Here is a 26,662-nt window from a genome sequence, read left to right as displayed (position 1 = left end):
CACACGCTGCCTGAGGCCCTGACCTACAACTGGGCCTTAGAGCAAACCCTACACACATATATTCACATTCTGTGTATGTAAACACACGCACTTGACACTGCTCAGCGACATGTGTGACCATGAATGCTCATCGCCATACCTGGATGAGGCACTTGCTCACATCACTAGCACAGAGTGCTTTGTTACAGCTCAGGGACACAGGAAGCCACGTCAGGAGCGTCAGGACGGCAAGGGCGAGCAGGACCACACAGGGCGCCTTCATGATGCTTCACGGACAAGCAGCAACTCTCCAAGGAGCTAAACAAGAAGAAAAGCACTTCAATTCAAAGGCACGAGCTAGAGGAAAGAAATATGAAAACGAACACCTAAGCACAGACCAGGACCCACGTTCATGTCAAAAGTGATCAACTTCACAGCATTGTCAACGGCAGTAAACATTGCAAACAGAAGCTCTCACACAGAACCCGAGACTGCCCAGAAATGGTGATGGGGAACTCTCCAGAAGCCTGCAGTACCTCGAGCAAAAACAGCGCGGACACAGTGCCTTGCAGCCGCTCAGGGTCAGGACCCCATAAAAACTACTGATACTGTATCACCATGTCACACACTCAAGAGTTCACAGCTCTTACAATTTGAAAATGGAAACGATCCTAGTGATTATTCATAACTATCTCATTCTGTCTCTAACCATAATTAGCATGAAGAAAGCCTGTCTCAGAAAACAGTTCGCCAAGATTCCTTAAATAACTGAACCAGGAACAAAAGGGACAGTAAATCATTAATCGCAGTAAGAACTCTCAGTAATTTATTAAAATGTAAGGAGACTGACTCTTTGAAGTCAGAAGATAATGCAGGGAAAAATGAACAGGGGCAGCGAAGGCCAGCACAATTCTGACAAGGCTTAAACAGGCAACAGGGTTGATAAACTTAAAAAAAAAAAAAAAAAGATAAAATGCCTTAGTGTTAAAACGCCCCCCAAACATAATCAAATAAAATAGATCATTAGTTATGTAACATGTAAAAGGGCGGCTTATGGGAGCTCCATGAGTATTCCCAGCTCTTTCTAAATCCCACGAGGCACCTAAAGGCAAGACAAGGCGAAGGTGAAGAATAAAGGGTTTGGAAGCAGCGTGAGTCGGTCGACCCGGACCCAGGCCCTCAAGCACTGGCCTCCACACCGCTAGCACGTCCAGCTCCTCGCTGAACCTCGCAGACAGTGGGCTGATCCCCGGGGCCGCCGGCACACACGCTCGAGGGCCAGAGAGCTGGTGTCCATCCCGCAGCCAGGCAGGCGGCGACCCCAGGCCGTCCTCGGGGAGCGCCGGGCAAACCCACCGGGCTCCGCAGCAGCCGAGCGCGAACCGGGAAACGGCCCTGGAAAGAGCCGCTCGCTTTTCCCGAGGCCGCCCCGACAACAACGCGTCCAAGCTGTCTGTCCCGCATCCAGCCTCCGCGGGGCGACGGCCCTGACAGCGCCCGCGGCCCCCCGGGAATCGTCCTCCCCGGCCGGGGGCCCGCCGAGCCGGAGCTCCGGGACCCCTCGGCCTTCCCGCAGGGTGAGGGCCGGGCCCAGGGCGTCCCCGCGCGGGCCTGCACCGAGGGCGGCGCGGGATGCTGCCGGAGCGCCGAGCAGCCCGGGCCCAGGCCGCGGCCCGAGGTCGCCCCGACCCGCCACACACACACACCCCGCGGCCCGCTCCCGCTCACCGTGCCCCGAGCCCGGGCTGCGCCGCAGCGGCTCTAGGAGCGGGGCCGGCCGCGCCGCCCGCCGTACCCTTCGCGAAGCGCCCGCGAGCCTCGGCCACCTTGGAGAGACCGGCCGGCCCGCAGTCCTCCCCGGCGCCCGCTGCTCTGCCCGCGCTGCTCCCACAGCTGCCAGCTCCCGCCGGGAGGCGTCTCTTCCATCCGCTGCGCACGCGCCCCGCCCCAGCCCCGCCCCCTCCACGACCCCGCCCCCCGGCACACACGCACACTCGACCCACACACACGAGCACGCGCTCGCTCACGCCCGCCCGAGGCCACGCCCCCGAGGCGCACCCATCCGGGCACCTGGCAGCCCCGTGAGCAGGCTGCCCTTCCGCGCTCGTTCCGGTGTCTGGGATCGCTGGGTTCCCCGCGCAGCTCCGAAGGACCGTCCTGTCACAGCCAGCCCGGCCCCCTCGGCTGCAGGGCGCCCGAGTGTGTGCGGCGCCTCCAGGCGAGCCCCGGGCTCTTCACCGCAGGGCCCGTGTGGGGCAGGCCGGGCAGCGGCCAGCCCGGAGCGGGGCGGACCCCGGGCCATAGCTTCCCGTCAGCGGGTTTCTGGGCTCCACCTCAGCAGCCCCTGCGCCTGGAGGGTGCCCCGCGCTGGGGCCCGGCCCACCGAGAGTTAGGATGATACAGCAAACCAACGATTGCACTGTTTTTGTCTCGCAACCTGGAAATCTGCTTTTTAAACTTTACTTATCCATTTAGTCAAGAAGCAGAGGCAGGGAGAGAGCCAGCTCTCATTCGATGCAGCTGTTATGGGGTGCAGCCAGTGATAGCCAGCACCCATTGCTAGTGGGCAAATGAAATTTGGCTGTGTCCCTACCCTCTGTCCTTAAGGTGGGTCCTAACAGCAATGGAATGTTAATTCCATCCTCAGCCACCACCCCCATCCTAAATTAGCCAGGATATTGAAAGTCCAATTAGTCTAGGTGTTTTTAGCTACAAGCCCAGTTCCTGTTCCTGTCCATCCTAATCAACCCCTTAGCCCACAACACAAGGTATTCGCTCCCACCCACCTGCAACTCACCTATCAACTGAGAGGGGACGGTATGGATTGTTCTGTAACCACTCCCCTCACAAGCCCCTTTAAAAGGCCTGTGAAGCAGGGACTAGCTCTCTGGCCAGGTGCTTTCATTACTCAGGTACCTCGACTCTTGGCTGACCCAGGACAGGTAATCCCCTGAGCATGGCCCCTATGTACTGCTTAGATGGAGCAATGGACATAGTCATGTTGTTTCTGGTTTGTGTGCTGTCAGGAGTTCCAGGAGAGGGGAGGCCTAGCAGTGATGGAGTGTGGGCATTGAAGCCAGGGAAAGGTGAATGTCTGCAGCTTTGTAAGTGTGTCCAGGTTATTCGTTGCATGTCTCTTAGGATAACTTACATTGCTGGGGAAGCTGGGACATAGGTCTTCAGCTCAACAGATGGACTTAAGGGTAATGGCTATTTGTTCCTTTTGGGGTTATGATTGGTTGGATTATGATTGGGTGGATTATGTCTGGTTGGAGTGCCGTATGAACTTGTGATTTGCTATTGTGCTCTATTATCACCAAGCTTGATTAATAAAGACTCCTTAATAAACCTTAGACATGTCTAGTGTTTTCTCACTCACATACTGCAACAGACCCTTATGGTGAAGCAGGGAACGCAGCGGGGAGTCAGGAACCCAAAGCACTTGAGTCATCACGGCTTGTCTTCCAAGGTGTGCATTTTCTGGAAGCTGGGGTCCCAGGCAAGATACTCCCAGTATGGGTCTGCAGGCAGGTTAACAGCAAGGGTAAACACATACCCTGGAAATTACTTTTTATTTTATTGCAAATTGTACCAGCTTATCACTTGAAATGTGAAGAGTGTGATCCATCTTCCACCCACTGGTTCACTACCCCAAAGCCTGCACCATCAGGGCTGGGCAGGTTGGCAGCCAGGAGCCTGGAACTCCATCTGGTCTCCCATGGACAGCAGGAACTCAGCCACTTGAGCCATCACTACTGTGTAAGGACCCTGCTGCGCGCCACTGGTCACCCCTGCCAATCCAACCCAGAGGAGAAGCAAGGAGAAGCTGAGGCATGGCTTTTCAGTATCCCTGCAAAGGAAGGTACTCCTAATTGGTCCGGATTCTCCCCTTCTGAGCTCCACACTCATGGTTCAGTCAAGCACAGCTGCAGTTCTAGCCTGCAGTGGGGCAGAGCAAAGCGCCCAGCCTCTGGCCCCACAGCCCAGTGGAGGTGGGGCGGCTGCTTGGTCAGCCAGTGTGACAGGCAGGGATTCTTACCTCTCTGTGTGTAGGGGGGTGATGGTGATAGTTCACAGATACGGAATAAGGTAAGTAGCCATTCCTCCCTCACTTGTCATGGTCACCTCCGGGGCTAGGAAGGATCTGCTGGGGCTGGAAGTGTCCTTCCTTCTCTCTCTGCTGCCTCCGGCCTTGCCATGTTGGGAAATGATTGCACCTTGGGATCAAAACAATGAGGAAAGAAGATGAATTAATATCAAAGACCCCCTCAGCTCTTCCTGTTAGAACCAAGAAATATAGAAACACGTAATAGGGGTTTTAGTTTGATTTCTTTTGAATTTCTTTTTTTCACCAATCTTAATTACTCAACTTTACTGATAAAAAAGTCTCCTTGGGCCCGGCGGCGTGGCCTAGCGGCTAAAGTCCTCGCCTTCAACGCCCCGGGATCCCATATGGGCGTCAGTTCTAATCCCGGCAGCTCCTCTTCCCATCCAGCTCCCTGCTTGTGGCCTGAGAAAGCAGTTGAGGACAGCCCAATGCATTGGGACCCTGCACCCGCGTGGGAGACCCGGAAGAGGTTCCAGGTTCCCGGCTTCGGATGGCACACTGCCCGTTGTGGCTCACTTGGGGAGTGAATCATCGGACGGAAGATCTTCCTCTCTGTCTCTCCTCCTCTGTGTATATCTGGCTGTAATAAAATGAATAAATCTAAAAAAAAAAATATTCTCCTACGTGATGTTTTCTAAAGAAAAAAATTAAGGTTCTGTGTTTTTAAAAAAAAGTATGGATGGAAAACTGTCAGTGAAAATAAGGTAGATGTCTCATCACATCAACACCATAAAGGAATCCAAGCAAGAAAACCAAGAACAAATTAACTTACTTGTTTACAAATATAATGATTTATCAAGTAACATTTGTTAACACAGTTGCCTCAGACTTAATCCCAACTGTGTAGTTTATTTTCTTCAGTTTTTACCTGGGATAAAAACTATTTTAATGAGTGTGCCATTAAAGTAAGGACACTTACCCAAAACCAATAGAAACGTTTAAAAAAAAGCATCATTTACTTATACAACATAAATTAAGGCCTCTGAATGATAAAACAAAACCAGTTAATGTTCACTCGAATCATTAGCCCTATTCTAATCAAACAGCCCATCCTCCCAACCTTAAGACAAAGTCTGAAGCAAAAAGTAGCTTTGCATTTTACCAGTAAATGAAGTTGTACATGAAAGTTACCATGGGAAAATGGTTGTTCAATAAGTTATATACTCAAAACTAGGATTTTTATTTGCGCTTTTAATATTTTCATCTAAATGAATGTTTAATCATGTTTGACATTCCGTTTATTCTGTAATCACCACAGAGCAAGAAAAAAATTAGATCTCAGCTGATGTTGAAATGGATTTGTGTATCTGGTAGTTTTAATACATTTATGGGGCCCAGGGCAGTGGCCTAGTGGCTAAAGTCCTCTCCTTGAACACACCGAGAACCGATGTGGGCGCCGGATCTAAACCCAGCAGCCCCTTTTCCCATCCAGCTCCCTGCTTGTGGCCTGGGAAAGCAGTTGAGGAAGGCCCAAAGCCTTAGGATCCTGCACCTGCATGGGAGACCTGGAAGAAGTTCCTGGCTCCTGACTTCAGATTGGTGCAGAACTGGCTGTTGCGGTCACGTGGGGAGCAAATCATCAGACGGCAGATCTTCCTCTCTGTATATCTGACTTTGCAATAAAAAAATAATTTTTTTTTAATTTATATACTTTGTATTTGCTACTTTACAAAAAACCAAAACAAAAAAACCCAGAAAACATTTCTGAATCCATATTTAGTCCCTTTTCAACTGAAATGTTTTGTTTTTTTTTAAAGATTTATTTATTTTTAATACAAAGTGAGATATACAGAGAGGAGGAGAGACAGAGAGGAAGATCTTTCGTCTGACGATTCACTCCCCAAGTGACCGCAACGTCCGGTGCTGCACAGATCCGAAGCCGGGGACATCTTTCGGGTCTCACACATGGGTGCAGGGTCCCAAAGCCTTGGGCCATCCTCGACTACTTTCCCAGGCCACAAACAGGGAGCTGGATGCGAAGCAGGGCCACCGGGATTAGAACCGGCGCCCATATGAGATCCTGGGGCTTTCAAGGCGAGGACTTTAGCCGCTAGGCCACACCGCCGGGCCCAACTGAAATGTTTTAAGAAAACTCTTACTGGTTCAAAGATCAGGGGGAACTTAAAAATTAAACCAGAATTTTGATTTTCTGTATCTTCAGAATAATTACTTATGAAATAAAGGTGCTATGATCCAGAGGAAATTTCAATTAAGTGAAATGACTGTATTGTCAGCTTCTCATACAACTCTGTTGGCTAAGTGGAATATTTAAACTCCTCCGAGATCAACCAGAGAAAAATCTCATCTTCGTTGCGGACTTCGAACCAAAACTTATTCTTTCAAGGAGTAGTTCAACCTACTAAATGTTTATTATATGACCTTCTTTCTTACAAATTAGTATTCCTTCTTTCATTCCTGAAATGCTATTTCATACACTTGGGTAAATTAGCGACAATAGTTAGGTGAATATCAGGACAAATTAAATCACCTCTTAAGGTGCATGTAAAACATTCCTACATCCTTTAAAATTGGATTTGCTTTAATTAAAAAATTAATGGGAAAACAGACAATAATTAAAGCTGAAGTCTCATGCTTGATAAGCTGTTTAATTTTTGACACCAGATAGAAAGGTAAATTTATACACTCAAGCCATTTATTTACAAATTTACACACTCCAACTATTTATACACTCAAGCTATTCTTTATCATAATCACCAGTGATAGCTACCAATACCATTTCCCCATGAAGTTTACCACTTAAAAGATCTTTTGTAAAGAACAGTATCTAAACTTCAACTATTACATCTTAAATCCAGTTTATATCAAGTTTAAATCCAAAACAAAACATAATCATTTCCCTTTTGACTTAAAAAAAAAATCTGTCCCCTAAAACAAAACTTGAGGCACCTCAGAGGTGGTTCAGACACTACACATTTTTATAAGGGTGTCCTTAGGTGAGAGGCAGAGACACACTGAGTCTTTCAGGCGCCACTTTGTCTGGGCCAGGCAGAAGCCGTGAGCCCCAAACTCCATCTGGGTCTCCTGTGTGGTGGCAAAGGCCCAAGTATTAAAGCCATCACGTCCTGCTTTCCCAGGCACATCACAGGGAGCTGGATCAGAAGCAGAGCAGTTGCAACGAGAACTGATGCTCTGAGGTGGCATGCCAGTGTCACAAGCTGTGGCTTACCTCTTCACCACAACGCCTGCCCTGTATTTCATACCTTTAGCTGTAACAACACCATTTAGAGAAGTTGTCAGAAACAGTAAAGTACTTAGGCTAATTTCCATTAATTCAATCATATTAAGCATTTCTCAAAGATGAGAAGACACTGGTTAAAATACTTAGGTTCCACATCAGAGTACCTGGGTTTGAGCTGCAGCTCCGGTTCCACTCCAGCTTCCCACTGACACAGAGAGAAGCAATGAATCAACCAACCAAGGCCCCCTGTTGCCCACATGGGAGATCTAGATTGAGTTTCTGTCTCCTGGCTTTTGCCCACGACAGTCCTGGCCATTGTGGGCACCTGGGGAGTAAACCATCAATGGAGTGATGGCTCTCACTCCATTTGACTCTCAAAAAAACAAAACTGATTTTTGTTCAACATTTGACTCACGTGAGTAAATAAAGCATTCAACGGATATCTGTGTGTACAAGTATGTGTGTGCGTGTGCATGCACAATGAAAAACAGTTTTAATAAAATTAATCTTCAAACCTTTTTAATGGAAAAATCTGGGTAGGGATCTCTCGTTTAAATGAAACAGAAAGCTATTCTTGTGATGGACTTGAGAGTTTAGTCTTTTATTATCTGAAGAATTTTAATAATTGCACTTAGAAAAAAGAAACTGTTGTGAAAAAAGATCAAACTGTTTAAATTCAAACCAAAGTTGTAAACAAAAGTGAAATTTATTACAGATAATAGAAAGTATAAACACTAGAGTACATTACTCTACCATTTAAACTTGCTATCATATACTATTCTTTCAGTTTGTTCTGTAGGCTAAAAGTTTTTTTTTTTTTAAAGATTTATTCATTTTATTACAGCCAGATACGCACAGAGGAGGAGAGACAGAGAGGAAGATCTTCTGTCCGATGATTCACTCCCCAAGTGAGCCGCAACGGGCCGATGCGCACTGATCCAATGCCGGGAACCTGGAACCTCTTCCGGGTCTTTCACGCGGTTGCGGTGTCCCAATGCATTGGGCCGTCCTCAAATGCTTTCCCAGGCCACAAGCAGGGAGCTGGATGGGAAGAGGAGCTGCGGGATTAGAACCGGCGCCCATATGGGATCCCGGGGCGTTCAAGGCGAGGACTTTAGCCGCTAGGCCACGCCGCCGGGCCCATTTATTTTATTTTATTTTTTTATTTTTATTACAAAGTCAGATATACTGAAAGGAGGAGAGATAGAGAGGAAGGGCTTTAAAGGTTTACATCACAATAAAAATGCGTCAAAAATGCTGAAGGAGTAAAAGTTTAAGTACCCCTATTTAAACACATGACGCACTGTCAGTGTCTACATTATTGGATCATCTGCTTGCATTCTGTTCACATGCACATGTGCACATGCAATGTTTCAAATCGATGGAACAGCACTGGAGCTGCTCTGGTGCCCAGCAGCTTCAATCACTCCCTGTGATGCTGGCATCCCATGGGAGCACTCGTTGGAGGCCTACCTGATCCACCTCTGGTCCAGCTCCCTGCTAATGTGCCCAGGAACGGCGGGGGATGTGGCCAAAGCACTCGGTGTCCTGAAACCCACATGTGGGACCCAGATGGAATTCTGGACTCCTGGCTTTTACCTGGAGATTTGGGGAATGCTGGTCATGTGGGGAATGCACCAGAAGATGAAGGATCTCTCTCTTTCTTTCGGTAACACTGCCTTCTCAAATCATTTAAAAAGAAGCTTAATATAGAATTTAGGAAAAAATAAGGCAGCACACTCAAAGCTATCCCCAGCTGCCATACAACTCCAGAGAGCATCCCTTAGCGTGTGCCACATGCCACCCGGAATTCTATCAGGATGTGGTACTGTTACAATAAATAAGAAAATACACTGAATGTTTCCCTTCCTCTTAAGCATATCAATTCTTTTCACAGCTAGGAATTCTACATTTACAAGACAGAAACTGCAAGATCATAGAAAACTGAGCAAAAATCCTATCTTTTTTCAAGTTATCATAACACTTTCTATTTGAATATCATTTAAAATAACCTAATTTCTAATATCATCAGTCTTTTTGTCAGGTCCTCTACCTAAATCCCAAAATAAACACCTGAACCAGCTATGCCTTTACAAAAACACAAATATCAGCCTCTCTTCCCCCAATACCCATACAAAACCACAGGGTAGTCCCAAAGCAACCCACGATGTTACCTGTTTCTGGGGTTTTGAAAAGCTTCTCATCCTACAGCATCAGGAATAACATGATGCGAACTATCCAAAATCAGCTGCTTCCTGTCATCCACAATATCCCCCAAAAAAGTACAAAGCACATTGAATTACTTGGCAGCAGCGCAAAAGTAGCAGCACAACCTTTGGTGGAGGACTGAAATATTGTATCTCATACCAACTCCCACACTCACAGCTGTCTGCATTTCCAAATGATTCAAGCAATAGTCTGTCCAAAAATCTGTCTTGCTTCAAATTGACACGGATATTAAAGAGAGACACATCTTGAAATCTTTCCAATCTACTTCAGAATGCTTAAGGAACTACTTCAAGGATTAGTAATGTCAGGTAATGTAGACTAATCCTCTATCTTCAAGCACCAGCTTCCCTGGAGTTCATGTTCTGGCTGCTCCACTTCCCATTCAGCTCCCTGTTTGTGTCCTGGGAAAGCAACAGAGGATGGCCCAACTCCTGGAGACCCTGTGCCCATGTGGGAGACTTGCAAGCAGCTCCTGACTCCTGGCACTAGATTGGCTCAGCTCCAGGCACTGCAGCCATTTGGGGGAGGAAGTGGATGGAAGATCTCCCTCTCTGTGTCTCTCCAATTCCCTATAAATCTTTTCCAATAAATAAGTAAATCTTTTAAAAAGAAACTACTTAAAAATAATAGTCAAAACATTTAGAGCTCATTATACACTTGTTTAATGCCTAGTGCTTTACATTAAGGGGCACTGGCACTGAGCCTGAAATGAGATCCAAGCACTCTAAACCTCAGGAGTACTTCATTTGAAGCGAATAATGTGTAGCTCATATTTTAACACAAAACACGTTCTATAATAAAATTATTAATCTAATTAAGCAGTAGTTCATTTGAAATTCACACAAGCCCAGCTAAATTTAAATGCAACCCCTCCCCTGCATGCCCACACTAACATACCATCCCAGGCCACCTGCCACCTGAGGCAGGGGACAGAGGTTACCTGCAGTTAAGCTGCTCCCTGCTGTGCAGGCATCCTATAGGTACCCTGCTGGAGTCCTGGTTTCTTCACTGCACACTCAGCTCCCTGCTAATGTGCTTGGGAAAACAGAGGGAGACTTGGCTAGAGTTCCAGCCTTTGCTCTGGCCAATCCCCCAGCGGCCTCTTGTGAAGTGAACCACTAGAAAGCAGATCACAGCCTGGTCTGTGATCTCCCATTCCATCTCTACATTGAAAATAACTACATGAATCAATCAATCAATCAATCAATAAACTTTGATATCTAAAGACTCATCCCCAAAATCATTGTTAAATATCAAGAATATTCTAGAACAACTGAATCAATTCAAGATACATGCACTGACACATACTACAGGTATAGTTCTACAATGGTCTTACATCAGACAACTCAAATTTATACTATCATCACATTTCAAGGGAGTATTTTTGGACAAGGTACTTAATTTCAGTACAGAATCACGTTTTAGGACATCATGCATGTACATGACAAAAACGGTAGCAAAAAAGGCTTCAATAATATAAGGCAATGTTAAACAAAAGACATAGGATATTAACAACAAATCTTAAAAATAAGAAAGCAGAAACTTTAACTGCAAAAAAATCATCAATAATGTGCAGTTACTTTTCAGGTTAGGAATCAAACACTTGTGCAATCTCAGCAAGCAGTTTATTACCACATGCTTTCCTGAATAGTATACTATTCAGAGCCACTGCACTTTTGAATCAACCTCACAGCATCCTCTGCTGCTGTGTCTCTGTACGCACAGACAACTGGGCTTGTAGCTTCTTCAAACCTAAAGATAAACTTCGATGAAAGAGGTCTAGATGCACATGGACTTGCTCAATTTATTCTCTGTTGAAACAAAGTATCTTGTCCAGCTAATGATTTTAATTACGTATTATCAAAATGAATTCCAAAATGGAAAATCTTAAAAACTGAATCTCAAAGAAATAAATCTTGCCACAATTTGTATTTCTAGACTACTTATGGAACTTTCCAAAAACCATTCAATGACAAACATGACAAGACTCACAACCTTCATGTAATTTAGTGGTCATTCTGATATGTAGGCAAATTTAGAAAGTTTTTCAAGGAATAAGCAAAACTGGTAACTAAGGTCTTGAAAGCTAACTTCAACATTCAGGAAGCACAGAATCTGCCAAAGTCTTGCGTTTGGGAATCACTGTGTTTTTGCAGTTTAGGCATATTTTTGAACAACTGCTTCCTCAAATGGTCAACTGATAATCCTAAAAGTCAAATGGAACTAAATAAAAACATACAGAAGTGTAAAGGGTGGTTGTCATCATCAAGAAGATCACAAACAAAGGCCCGGCCAGCTAAAGTCCTCGCCTTGAATGCCCCAGGATCCCATATGGGCGCCGGTTCTAATCTCGGCAGCTCCACTTCCCATCCAGCTCCTTGCTTGTGGCCTGGGAAAGCAGTCGAGGACAGCCCAAGGCTTTGGGACCCTGCACCCGGGTGGGAGACCCAGAGGAGGTTCCAGGTTCCCGGCTTCGGATTGGCAAAGCACGGGCCATTGCTATAGGTGATTCTCATGCCTTATTTGATGACACAGTTCCATAGGCTCTGGGGATTAGCCATCCCCTCTCTCAAAACCTCCCTCGGCTACTCATTCCCCCTCTAGCAAAGCAAGGGGTAGTCTTTCATCAACAGTCCTAAGTCCATCATTTTGCTACTGAAGTGTTTCCAGACATTGTAGCCATGGACACTGTCACAGAGTCAGGATAAATTCAACAGTTTCAACAGAAGTCCATCTTTGGTCTGGATACAGAGATACATACTGCCCTAGGTCTCCACATCCGGACCTGCCAGTCTCTGCTACACTTCTGTTATACACCCCCTCAAGCACAGAGACAGAGAAAAAAACAGTCCACAACGGGGTAAAAAGCAGAGAATTTACATAAACACAAATTTAAACAACATACTTACACAATGACCAATGTGTTGCTAAAGTGATGGAACCAAAAATCAAAAACCTTGTTGTAGAAATTGATGCTACTGGGAGGGGTTGCAGGAATCCCAGAGCCTATGAAACTGTGTCACATAAAGCAATGTAATTAATCAAAAAATACATATGTATGTATAAATATATATATTTATAAAAAGAGATTGATGCTACTGCATGACCCAAGTATTGCTGAAGAAATAACCATATAAACAACAATGACCACATAAACAAGAACATCAATGCCCATGACATGTAGCAAAAATAGTGTCGAAAGGTCATTTACAGCACAGGTGCTTACAATCAAAACGTCTCATATGAATGATCTATTAATGAGTCACAAGGACTTCTGCAAAACACACAAATGAACAGAAAGTACAAAAAGGTAAAAATTCACAGCAAAAATAACTGGATTTGAAACTAAAAAACTGCAAATGAAAACAAGAGCCACTCACAAAGAGGAAAAACAACCCCTCAGCCATAATAAGGGAGAGCAACACGAGACCCCAACCACATAAAATCCAACAAGCAATACTTCCAACTTTCTGCTCTTTCTATGGGTCATGACACTGTTGGCATAGGCAACAGAAGAGAGTCTAATTGTGTACTGTCTAGGGATACCTCAAAGTTAAATGGGAGTCTACCTCCATTCCTTAGTAGAGAAGCATTCAGTTGATTTTCTTTGATTCCTGGTACTCTGGTCTGCATTATACCCTTTGTTTGCAGGGTTAAACACGATGTCTTTGTATTCTGACATGGTGTTTTTTCAAAAACTGATTTCATTATGCGTATGTTAAACCATCCCTACATGCCAGGGATAAACCCCACCCGGTCAGGATGAAGGATCTGTCTGATATACTGCTGTATTCTGTTGGCAGTATTTTGTCCAAGATCACAACAAGGATATTCAGCAAGGCTATTCAGCAAGGATATCAGTCTGTAGCTTTCTTTCTCTACTCTATCTCTGTCTGGCTTTGATAGGAAGGGGATACTGGCTTCGTAGAAGGAGTTTGGATTGATGCCTCCCTTTCTTTTCTTTTGAATAGTTTAGGAAGAATTAGGTTCAGTTCTACTAGGAATGCTTTGTAGAACAGAGCAGTGAATGGGCCCAATGCATTTGCTTAGCAGCAAAAGTCCTTGCCTTACACGTGCTAGGATCTCACATGGGCACTGGGTGTAATCCTGATGGCCCCATTTCCTACTCAGTTCCATGCTTGTGGCCTGGGCGAGCAATGCAGGACATCCCAAAGCCTTAGAACCCCATACCCACGTGGGAGTCACAGAGGAGGCTCTGAGCTCCTGGTTTCAGATGGGCACAGCTCCAGCCAATGTGGCTGCTTGGAGAGTACATCAGAGGATGCAACATCTTCCTCTTTGTTTCTCCTCATATATATAAGTAAATCTTCAAAATAAAAACAAAAAAGGAGCAAACAAATCCGTCTGAGCCTGGCCTTTTTCTTTCTTGGCAGGGCTTTAATCACTGATTCAATCTCTGCCTTGGTTCTAGGTTTATTTTGATTTTTCTGTTGCCTCATGACTCAGTTTTGGCAGACGGTACAAGTCCAGGAATCTATCATTTCCAGGAATCCTTCCCATTTCATGGCATAGAGTTGTTGGTAGTAATCTGATTATTCTGCATGTGGCTCAAGTATCTGCTGTCATGTTCCCATTTTCATCTTTGATCATACTAATTTTTGTCCTCTCATTTTTTCTTGTTTGTTGGTCACTTGGATCAGTGGGATGTCTATTCTGTTTATGTTCTCAAAGAACCAACTCTTTGATTCATTGATTTTGTGTACTGCTCTCTTGGTCTCTGTATGATTTAGTTCTTCTTATTTTGATTCTTGCTTTTTTTCTCTTGCTTTGCTGTTGTTTTTCTACCTCGTTCAGGTGTATTCTTGGCTCATTTGTTGGATATCTTTCTTGTCTACTGCTGCAGGCACCAACTGCAATAAATTTACCTCTTGAAATGGCCTTGCCAGTGTCCCACAGGTTTTGCTAAGTTGTGTCCAAGCTTACATGTGTTTCAAGAATTTCGTGTTTAATTTCTTGTCCAACCCACTGCTTGTTCAATAGCATTCTGTTCATCTTCCAAGAGTTTACAAATTTCCTGGGGTATTTGGATTTGTTGATCTCTAGTTTCACTCTGTAGCCTCTGACAAGATGCATGGTATGATTTCAATTTTTTCAAGGTGGTGATGCATGTTTTGTGACAAAGAACATGGTCGATCCTGCAGAAGGCTCCATGTAAAGTTAAACAAATGCATATTCTGTGTCTATGGGATGGAAGGTGCTGTATAAATCTATTAAGTCCATTTGTTCTGTGTGAGATCTGTTGCTTCTTTGTTGAGATTCTGTCCATTCAATCTGTCCACTGAAGTGAATGGGGTCTTGAGATCCACACACCATTATTGTCCTGGCATCTATCTTCACCCTTAGCTCCGTCAATACTTGTTTCGATAGCTAGGTGCTCTTGCATTTGGTGTGTACACATTTACCATTGTTATTTCTTGTTGGTGGATGGTTCCCTTTGTCATTATGTAGTGGCCCTTTACCTCTTTTAGTGATTTTTCACGATAAAGTCCATCTCATCTGCTAGTAGAATGTCTACACTGGGTCTTTTCCCTTTGGCATGAAATGTGCTTTTCCAGCCTTTCACACTCAGCTTTCATGTATTTGTTGAGTAGCCACGTCTCCAATAGGCAAACAGAGAGATGGGCACTGCTTTTGATCCATTCTGTTAATCCATGTCTTTTGATTGATGACTTTAGGGCATCTGTGTTCAGAGTTAGTACTGCCTTCTTCATCTTCAAGAGAATTATTTCTGCAGATAGTGGCTCGGACTTTTAAAGATCGGCTGGGACAAATGACTGCAGTATGTCTTCATATTCTGTGGTTAAAGTAAAAAATAATAAAAACAAATTATTTGAAGATCCCCTTACCATGTTCTAATTCTCTAATTTCACATAAAGATTAGGAAAACGGATAAACCCAGTGTGCACTGAACTTAGCAGTTAAGAGGGGCAGCTTAGAATGTCCACACATTGGCCCACTTAGGAGAGCCTGGAGTTTCTGACTCTCAGCTTAGAGTCCCAATTACACATTCCTGACGATGCAGACCCTGCCAAGCTCCAAGCTAAGGTACGACTTGGTCTCCTGCCTCCTTGGGGGAAGAGCTGCATTGCCTCCCGCACTACCTCCTGACTTCAACCCAGTCCGGCTTCAGCCACATAGGCATTTGGGGAGTGGACTGGTGGAGGACAGAGCCATCTGCCTCTCAATTTAAAAATAAAACCAACACAGCAGAGCAAAATACAATGAGACACTAACCTAATTTTACTTTGATTCCTTCTTGTCTATTTGATGGCAAATATTCAGACACACAGCTGCCATCCCTGGAGTGTCCGCTCCTCTACTGCCTATGCTCCCAACAGCCAAATTCTGAAACTGTTCACTCTGCTTGGAGGAAGCTCACTTACAATTATCATAGGCCACAGAGTCTTCCCTGATCGGCCAGAGCCCATCAAATCACAGATTTCACATTTCTTGAAGATCTACATTATTCTCTGTCCTTTACAATAGGCTCTAATTTCGGCCTCAAGAAAGGCTTAGAAGATATTCTGTTTAGATACTCTGTTAAACAAAATAACTTCAGTACAATTGCTGCTACTTAAGTCTCAAAAATTCACAAGAATGCTATCACAAAATGTTCTGCTATACAATATATAGCCCAAAAGATCTTGCTGTTAAGCAGGGTAGACTTGGTTTGCTTACTGAACAATCATTCTAACATCACAACACTGTGCAATTGTATCCAGTTTTTCATATCTTCTCAGGGAAGGGAAAATGGAAGGAAAAAGTCCATCTGCCATCCTTTGCTGGTCTCTCAGGCCATCAACTGTGAGCTGGATTGGAAGGGGCACAGCTTGGACGCAAGCCAGCACCCATACGGAATGCCAGAAACACAGGCAGAGAATTAACGTGCTATGCCACTGCACTGGCCCTCCTTATCTACAAATTTTAAGAATAAAGGAACTCACACACAGCAAAATACCTCCGATTCGATCCTCGTACAGGAATCCTTGTAAAGCAGTTTTTAAATCAAATGCACTAACAGATACATAGATAATTTATAATTAACCTCTTGCTATATCAGAATCTTAGAATTTAAAATTACATTTCTCAGGCCAGGCGGCATGGCCTAGCAGCTAAAGTCCTCGCCTTGAATACCCCGGGATCCCATATGGGCACCAGTTCTAATCCCGGCAGCTCCACATCCCATCCAGCTCCCTGCTCTTGGCTTGGGAAAGCAGTCGAGGACGGCCCAAAGCATTGGGAACCTGCATCCGTGTGGGAGGCCCAAAAGAGGTACCTGGCTCCTGGCTTCAGATCGGCGTGTACCGGCCATTGCAGCTCACTTGGGGAGTGAATCATCGGACGGAAGATCTTCCTCTCTGTCTCTCCTCCTCTCTGTATATCCTCCTTCACAATGAAAGTAAATAAATCTTAAAAAAAAAAAAAAGAATTTAAAATGACATTTCTCAAAGCTACCACTCAGGGTGAGTTTTTTCCTGTCATTTTCATCCCAACATTATTGTTCCACTCTTGTTAAGAAAACGGAATAGTAGGGCCTGGCACAATAGCCTAATGGCTAAAAGCTCACCAGGATCCCCTACTCATATCCTGCCTGCTCCACTTACCATCCAACCCCTGCTTGTGGCCTGGAAAAGCAGTCAAGGACGGCCCAAAGCCTTGGCACCCTGCATCTGTGTGGGAGACCCGCAACAAGCTCCTGGCTCCTGGTTTCAGACTGGCTCCGCTCTGGCCTTTGCTGTCACGTGGGGAGTGAACCAGCACACGGAACAGTTGTCTGTATCACCTTCTCTCTGTATATCTGTCTTTCTTTTTTTTTTAAGTGTATTAGGTTTTTGTTTTTTTTTTTTTTAAAGATTTTTATTATTATTGGAAAGCCGGATATACAGAGAGGAAGATCTTCCAACCGATGTTTCACTCCCCAAGTGAGCCGCAACGGGCCGGTGCGCGCCGATCCGATGCAGGGAACTAGGAACCTCTTCCGGGTGTCCCACACGGGTGCAGTGTCCCAATGCATTGGGCCGTCCTCGACTGCTTTCCCAGGCCACAAGCAGGGAGCCGAATGGGAGGTGGAGCTGCCGGGATTAGAACCGGTGCCCATATGGGATCCCGGGGCTTTCAAGGCGAGAACTTTAGCCGCTAGGCCACGCCGCCAGGCCCTCTGTATATCTGTCTTTGTAACAACAAAAATCAAAGAAAGAAAGGAACAGTAATCTGATAAAACTCACCTAATATTGATAAAGTGCACTACACATTTATGGTTGTTACACAACCTCTCCTGAAATGTTTTGTGTAGGCCTTCAACCGGGATGAAATTCAATGTCAAGAGGAGATATATTTCAAATTTAAAGATTATGTAACATATATATACAAATAAGAAATTACAATGAACTTTGACACATTTATTCTAAGTTAGTAAAGCACAGGTGTACTAACAACTTCCTTTCCTAAGCTTTGTCTTCTTCTGAATCCATCTTCAATATCCCAAATGAACCTAACATATAACATGTCTCTGTTGCTGATATCAAATGAGATTTGTTTACCTCTTTTTATTATCATTTTATGATACATTTCCATAGGCCATGGGATTTCCTTTATCCCTTCCCCAATTCTATCCCCACGCCAACACCGAGTTCCCCTTTTTCATTACAAAAACATAGTTCTTTACACACAGTCATATGTTCATCATTGCAAGCATGGACAAAGGCAGAGAATCCAGCATCCTATTGTGAAGATATAACAAACCGTTTCATTGGGAGTCCATTTTTGTCTGGAAGTACACATGCATACTGCATTGGATCCTCACATCTGGATAGGATAGTCTCCAATACACAGTTACTATACATCCCCTTACACATTAGTCACTCAGCAGTATGTTATTTCACTCCATGTTTTCCTACATTTCCACTTTTCTTCCTGTTGTTGATTTTGTTTCATGGTTTTTCATTTCAGGGGATCAATAATAACTGTGGAATAGGGACTATCATATCCAGTTGCAAAGATGCAATGAAATATGCATCTCTACTCCCAAATTAAAAACAGACTCTCAATGAAATTGTGAAATAGGATGCTGGACTCTGCCACTCTCCATATCTACAATGCCAGCATACACTTACACAGCAGAATGAAGTACTTATAACTGATTATGAAGGACTATATTACTATAATCAGATAGTGGAATCACTAAATAGAAAGAGTGCTTAGAGGAAGAGTAAAGGAAATCCCAGAGTCTATGAACTGTATCTTAAAATAACAATAATAATAATAGCAACAAGAGCAGAAAATATCTAACATTAACTGAAAGCTGACTTAACACGGATTCCCTTAGGACTAGGCAACCTGTAAGACCATCTGCCCATTCCCACTAGTTTGACAGTTACAAAAGTGCTTTTGACATCTTATTCTCATCAATGACATAAATACAATCAGACAGAAATGACATCTCTTTGCTGAAAAACTGTACCACTCTGCAAGGTGGAAATATTTATTTTTATTGCAAAGTCAGATGTAGATAGAGAGGAGCAGAGACAGAGCAGAAGAGCCTCCATCAGATGATTCACCCCCTAAGTGACCGCAATGGTTGCATCACAATGGCTGGAGATACCCAAATCAGGAGCCAGGGACTCCTCCAGGTCTCCCATATCGATGTAGGGTCCCAAGGCTTTGGGCCGTCCTCAACTGCCACAGGCAAGGAGCTTGAGGAGCAGCAGCACCGCTGGGATTGGAACCTGCGCCCTTATGGGATCACGGTGCATTCAAAGCTGAGGACTTTAGCTGCTAGGCCACTGCACCAGGCCCAGTGTCTATTTCTCATTAGTTTTAGCATTAGCTTTAATAACAGCTAACACCCTTCTTAACTACAATGGTGTGAATTTTTCATAGTTGTTGCTGCTGCAATTTCTAGGTTTATTAAATTAACAAAATGAGAGACTCAATTCAGAGAATTGTACTTCTTTCCTTCCAAACAAAGCAAACAAAGTAGCTGTTTCCCACTTAAAAAACACGACAAAGGTCCTTCTCTCATTGATATCAAACCAAAAAGAAAACCACACAACATATAATAGAGCCCTAAATTCACAGCCAAGAAGCATCTGGTAAAAAAAAAAAAAAGAAAAAACCTATTACACGGGGCTGGCACTGTGACACGGCGTGTTCACTACCACCAACCACACTGCCATTCCAGAGAGTGCATGGAGCAGCTGCCCTACTTTTGACTCATTTTCATGCTAGGGTGTCTAGGAAGGCACCAGAAGCTGGCCCAAGTACATCCTGCATCCATGTGGGACACCCAAAAGCAGCTCTTGCTCCTGGCTTGGGCCTGACCCAGCCCTGGCAGTTGCAGCCACTGAGGGAGTGAATCAGTGGACAGACGATCAGTCTCTCTTCCTCTTGTTCCCTGACCTTTTTCTCTGTATTTCTGCCTTAACAATAAATACGATGATAATCTTTATTTTCTAGATTTTTTTAATTGGAAAATCTGATCTTACGGAGAAGGAGAGACAGAGAGGAAAAAGATCTTTCAATGGCTGGTTCATCCCCCATATGGCCACAATGGCCAGAGGTGAGCCGATTCAAAGCCAGGAGCCGCTAGTTTCTTCCACGTCTCCACGTGGGTGCACCTTCCCAAGGCTTTGGGCCATCCTCTACTGCTTTTCCACACCACAAGCAGGGAGCTACATGGGACGTGGAGCTGCCAGGACACAAAATCAGGGCACATACGGGATCCCGGCAGCACATGCACAGTGAGGACTTTAGCCACTAGGCTATGGCGCTGGGCCTAGCTCTTTTATTTGTGATACTTGCATCCCAGATCAGAATGCCTGCTGTGACTTCCACCTACTTTGAACCCACTACAGATGCCTGCTAGTGCACCTGGATTCAGCAGGTGACACTTGAGGTACTTACATCCCTACAACCCATGGGACAGACTCCAATGGACTTCCAGATTCCTGCCTGTGGCTTGACCCAGTCCTGCAGGGATCAGTACAGTGACTAACACACGTCAAGTCAATTAGTTAAAAAACAAAAACAACATTCAGTAAAAGATTTCCTCTTCAAAACATACTCTCAAAATGTTTACAAGTAACAGATGGGCTGTTCCACCAAGTAAAGCCTCACTCCAAATCCCTCTTGAGCTCCCAGTTAAAACAGTGTCTTATTTGAAAGAAAACAGCAATATTCTATCTAGTCTAAAGCTATTTTTCTAAACAAAATGCTCCTGATATTGTCACAGAACATGAGATGCTGATACATTTTTAATGAATTTACACCTAAGGCATAAAGCAAGCTATCGTTTGCACCACATATACAGATTCCAGATTCTAAGATATATTTTCCTTTTGAAAATATATTGAATTGAATACTATAAATAAACAATGCAATGATAAATGCACTGTAACTCTTCAAAGACCCACATTCAGTTGAAAAGATAAGATTACATGAATGCTAACTCAAAACCAAAAATGAAGAAAAGCTCAGTTATCATCAAACACCTGGCCAGGACCTCCACACTCCACAATGCTCAACTGCCCTTGACTCATTTCTTTCAAGATCTACTTATTTCTACTGCAAAGAGGAGAGTCCGAGAGGAAGATCGTCTGTTGGATGATTCAATCCTCAAGGGACCACAACAGTCACTGCTGCACCAGTAAGAATCAGGAGCCAGGACTCCTCCAGGTCTCCCATGCGTGCGCACGATCCCAAGTCATTGGGCCATCTTCTACGGCTTTCCGAGGCCACAAGCAGGGAGCTGGATGGGAAGCAGGCCGCTGGGATCAGAATCATTGCCCATACGGGATCTCGGCGTGCTGAAGACAATGACTTTCGCCACTAGGCCACTGCGCTGGGCCATCTGCACACATTCTTCAGTGGACTCCACAGGGCTTCCAATAGCAAGGTGCCTCTACCACAGGAGCAGGAACTCAACTCGTATCTTCTCCAAGGCCTCTGCCTACACTACCCAGGGGTCACACACAAACAAACTGTCTTCTAGCAAATTATATTTACACTCAGAAGAGCATTAGATAAACATCAAGAGTAACAGTTCATCTCACATCTAAGTTTTTCATGGCATAACAGTTTACCTAAAATACTTTCCAAGCTCAGTTTACTTACCTCTGCTTCTACATCCACATTTTGCTTCAAAGGCGACTTTCAAATGCCAACACGTTCATGGTGAGCAGTAGCTTGCATAGCTGTAGGGTCAGCACAGTCTCCATTCTCTGAATTAACAAAAAGGAAATGAGAAACCATTATAACTCACCAAGTTTCGATATACATGTACAATACAGTTGTGACTTCAGGACACCATGAACCAATGAGAATGATTTATTAGTCCATACTATAGGTTTTTATTATGTAAGAGTAGGTTTTCCATACATTATAGCCCTTTAATTTACAAAAGAAAGGCAAACTTACTACTAAAAACAAATGTTTGCTTAAGCAAAGAGTTCAACCAGAACTGTGCAGCCAATCTGTAAAGAACAAAGGATCCAGGTCATCGGAACAACAGCCAGGAACCCTGAGCAGTCTGCAGAAACAGAAGAACAATAAACTTCCTTCGGGACTAGGGAGAGGAGCTTTCTCTGGTCCTTGCTGGTTCCAACTTTGGGTCCACACCCTCTCTTACAATGACCATCAGGATCCCTCCAGAAACACCTCAAAACAAACAAACAAAAAATCTAGAACAGATAGAGAACAACAAGGGAAGCTTAGAATCAGACAGGAAACGGTCAGCGTGCATTCACTTATACCTCACTAGGTGGGACACAAAGATTAGTTACTCCTCACTAGGGCATTGAAGAGTTCTCTGCACACCCCTCCTAAAACTGTTCTGCACCTAAACTGTTGACACATGTCTTGTTAGAGTTATAAGCCAGTTCAGACTACCCAAAAAACAGCCAGGTTCAGCACAATCATGCTTCACGCTCTAAACAGCTAAATACTAAAATGAAAATAGACATGAGACAGCTGAATAGTAATCTAAGGCCATTTTAACTTGTTTAGAACCCGGTTGTATATAAACTAAAATGGAAATGTCAATGAAGAAGTCTCAGGATGTGGCTAAGAACTTGCATTTTCTTAAACATATTCATTACTCAATACCATGTCAATTAAGTCCATAACGTTATAAATTGCTGCTGACATTCCGCTGTGGCTTTAAATTGATCGGGATGATATTCTTCCAGCTCTACGTTCAGACCAGAGATGGTCTCCCCAAGAAACCGTTGAACTTATCTGGACAATAAGATGCTGGACTCTACGTTTGGTATACACTTGCAATACGAGAATCTCGACTGATTTTGAACTGTGGTAATGCAACAAGGTGGAGGAATCCACCATGGGGGGAGGGTTTGGAGCATGGTGGAGGGAATCCCAGTACCTATAAAACTGTGTCACATAATGCAATGCAATTAATTAATAAAAAAAAAAAAAGAAGAAGAAAGGACATGGAGAATTAACTCTCAGAAAACATGATTTAATGTCAAAAGAAAGTGAATCAAAAACTTAAAGCACTACTCATTACATACATATGTATGTATGTACATCTCTATCAATATACGTATAGACACACACAACTGCAATTAACGGCCATAACAAACTGCCACAAAGAGCAACACAACAGGCTAAAACCTCACAATGTCTCGGAAATGGCAAAGGCTTTAAAGGAATGCACTCACAATGTGCTTCCCCACCTTGGGGTCTCTAAGGCATCATCCCATCACCATCCCCCAACACCGCCCAGGCACTGATGTGCTTGGACCAAAAGCAGCTGTCTCCTTCCCTTCACCAACACAGGACCCAGGAAGAAAACAGAACAAGAACTGAAACAGTTGTCCCACCCACTACCTCCATACCTCAACCCTCCCCACCGAATCCAAGGACCACATGGGCATGCATCACTCTCATTATATACTCGTTGTTGGTTGAAAGCAGATGTCACAATGCATGCAAAACCTGCATTCCTTCAGAGTGCCAACGGAAACCTCCTTCAGTTGTACTTCTACGCAGCCTAGGGTCACATCATGGGACCTACAAATACACATCAACACTTCTTCAAACTTGAAGCACATAAGGAAATTACAGCAGGAAGGAAGACACAAAAGCAGCAAACAGAAATCAGTGCAAAAATACAACTGAAGCTCACACTAGTGATTTCCTTTGCATTGTCACTTACACTGGTGGTCCAGTCCACTTGGCTGCATGGCCACACGTGTATGCATATAAAGGAGTTGGCGGGAGGCTGTGGAGATGAAACAACACAGACTCTGTGAAGGAGTGTCCCCAAGTGCCAGGCACACTGCCATTTCAACACGCCTTCCCCCTAACTATGGCATGGATGGAAGCTCCGCTACCATCCATGGAAGAAGAGGAAAAAGAAATACAGAAATGTCCAAGAGGGAAACAAATCCAGGAGGCAAACCATGGGAGAGTCATCATCCTGGAAAGAAAGAAAAGCTAAACACACTTCAACACAGTGATGATTCTCTGCCAGAAAGCACAGGGCGTTTTGAGCCGAGAGGACAACATTCAAGCTTCGGCATGTCAGACTGAATGCAGTCTCCCTTGGTTGCTCCCCCAACAGCGGGCAATGATACCTGCATGCAAAGTACAGGAAAGCCAAACAGGATTCGTTGGCCCCTCAACCAACCAGGCTCATTCTTCTTTTGCTCGGGAGTTCCCTTCGGATTTCTTGGAAAGGCAGAGTTGGAGAGACAGGAAGAGAAAGAGAGAATGAGTTTCTCCCCACATGGGGAGACTTCCCAAATGGCCACAGGGGCTGGGGATGATCTGAGCTGGAAGCCAGGAGCCAGCAACCAGGAGCCAGGAGCCAGCAGCCAGCAGCTTCCTCTCCTCTCTGACATGGATGGCAGAGATCCAAGGACTTGGCCCATCAACCAGTGCTTTCCCAAATGCATCAGTAGGGATCTGGATCAATAGTACAACAGCCAGATGGGACGCCTGCATCACTGGTGCCAGCTAGACTCACGACACCACAGCTCTGCTCCCAAACACACTGATTCTGTAACTCAGTTGACTAATATGGAACATGCACACACTCTCTCTCTCACACACACACACATACACACACATAAAAATATTTAAAAAGCTCATGCAAACTGAGTATTCTCAAGAGTGTATACAAGTCAGCCTTTATTGGTATGTTATTTCTCTTTTGGTGGTGTTGTTACTTTTACTTAATTCAACGGCAGAGCAGAGAGAGACAGATAGAGAGAGAGAGAGAGAGAGAGAGAGAGAGAGAGACACAAAGAGAGAGAGAACCTGCTGGCATGTGCTAAGACCTCACTCTCCCAAAGCCCACCACAGCCCACACAGGGTAGGCAGGAGACAGGAGACAGGAACGCCAACCTGTGCTAACACCAACATGGCAGGAGTTCAGACACTTGAGCCATCACCAAATGCCTCCCAGAGCACACAGGAGCGGCAAGCTACACTCTCATGGGGATCCAGGAATCAACTCCAACGCCAGGAAGAACCACAGCACAGAAGGGGGAGGGGGAACATCGGAAGGACAGGCCCTGTATCGTTCATACCTAAGCATGCTCACACACTCTAGGGGAGGGACAGTTCATCTGGGGGCTTTCAAGGCTATCATGAGGACTGTAAACAGGGCCAAAGACCTAGTGGGCTTTGAGGGGGAGGGCCGGGGCCCATGCCCGAGTTCCGGGCATCTCCAGGCAACAGCTGGTTGCTAACCAACGCCCACTGTGAGCTGCCTATATAAGGCCCAGCATGCACTGCTCCCGTGACATTTTGTGGGACTGTCCGACTGAGCTGGACGCTCTCTGAGCGCTCCAGTCCAGTTCAGCGACCCACAGCCATGTTCTCAGGGATCCGTGGCCTAGGCGCCAGGCTAGGCCACTACCTGGGACTGGCAAAGATCGGCAGCTATTTCACAGACAGACTTGGCAAAGGCGTGTGGGGGAAGCACCTGCAAGGATGTGAAGAACACATGCTGACAAGTGTCTCCACAGACGTGGAAGCACGCTATCAGGCATGGGAGCTGCGCAACAACCAGCACACCGCCACTCAACACACCTTACCCCAAATTCTGGATCAATTCACAATCGAATCAGAACTCTTCAGCACCAACTGCACCCATCACAACACAGAGGAAAAAACACAAGCGGGAAAGCTGGGAAAGGAAGGCGCCCAGCACCTGCAAACTCTCGGGCACTTTCCCACCAGAGAGGATCTCCTCAGAGCGCCCCAACCACGACCAGAAGCCTCCAACAAGACGACCTTTCACCAAGAAACTCGACCTCTGGCCTGCTCTGAGCCTCCTCAATGGCTCCTGCAGGAAAATCAAGAGCTCAAGACATCACTAGCCACCAAAGATGAAGCAATCAGGCTCCTCAGGAAAAGCATCCACACACTATGTCAGGTCGTGGCAGAAGCCACACACGTGGACACACAACACCGGCAAGTGACCCTTGAGATCAAACGACTCCAGAAGAAGCAACAGTTCTTACACAAGATAGACAAGGGCAGAGAGCTCTTTCTCAAAGCCAAGAAGAAGGAGGTGGACACTCTGCAGAACCAGCTGGCAGAGATCCAGCAGGTAAACGAGACGATCAAACAATCCATGGACAACCTCGCCCAGTTCAGGAGGCTTCTGGACACTACACAAAACCTCGGCCAGGACACACCAACTCACACTCACTTGGCAAACAATCTCCACAACAACAACATCACAGCCACAGAGTTTGAGGACGAATCCCGCCAAATCCCACAGACTCTTGGCAACTTCCCTCCCAACAAAGAAGATCGCCTAAGACACCTCCAAGCTTCCCCAGATGCCTCCCACATGACACCAATCACACCAGAGTCTCCAGACCTCACGCAACCTGGGACCTCAAGCCAGTCTTCTCAACTCCTCCAAGGGGACACCCACAACCTCAAAGCATCACTCGCACCAACACAACCCACAACCACGCTCCTCCTGGAACAAACACACACAATGCCTTCTTCCAAGAACACCACCACCACACTCGAGACGCAACAACACCAAATGTCTCTGAAGATCAAGCAACTCGAGGACAAACAGCATTTCTTGCAAAAGTTACTCAAAGGCAAAGACCTCTTCATGAAGGCAAAAAACAAGCAGC

The 26,662-nt window shown here is 45.2% G+C and overlaps 1 protein-coding gene across 2 annotated transcripts in view; it reads right to left on the bottom strand.

Annotated features, from left to right (window-relative positions):
• TWSG1 (twisted gastrulation BMP signaling modulator 1) overlaps positions 1 to 1,912 on the bottom strand; it is a 37,731-nt gene extending 35,819 nt beyond the window's left edge. Inside the window, exons 1-2 of one of the 2 annotated variants that reach the window (XM_058676957.1) lie at positions 1,806 to 1,912; positions 140 to 297 (exon numbers count right to left, since the gene is read on the bottom strand). In XM_058676957.1, coding sequence (XP_058532940.1) covers positions 140 to 262 — 123 coding nt within the window. In that variant the 5' untranslated portion in view covers positions 263 to 297; positions 1,806 to 1,912. Of the gene's footprint in view, positions 1 to 139; positions 298 to 1,707 lie in introns of both variants that reach the window. The other variant, XM_058676956.1, reaches the window with a different exon arrangement.
• Between the last annotated feature and the right edge of the window lie 24,750 nt (positions 1,913 to 26,662).

The sequence above is a fragment of the Ochotona princeps genome, chromosome 18 (assembly GCF_030435755.1).
Source record: "Ochotona princeps isolate mOchPri1 chromosome 18, mOchPri1.hap1, whole genome shotgun sequence".
Taxonomy (NCBI): Eukaryota; Metazoa; Chordata; class Mammalia; order Lagomorpha; family Ochotonidae; genus Ochotona; species Ochotona princeps.
This window is presented reverse-complemented; position numbering and strand designations above follow the sequence as displayed.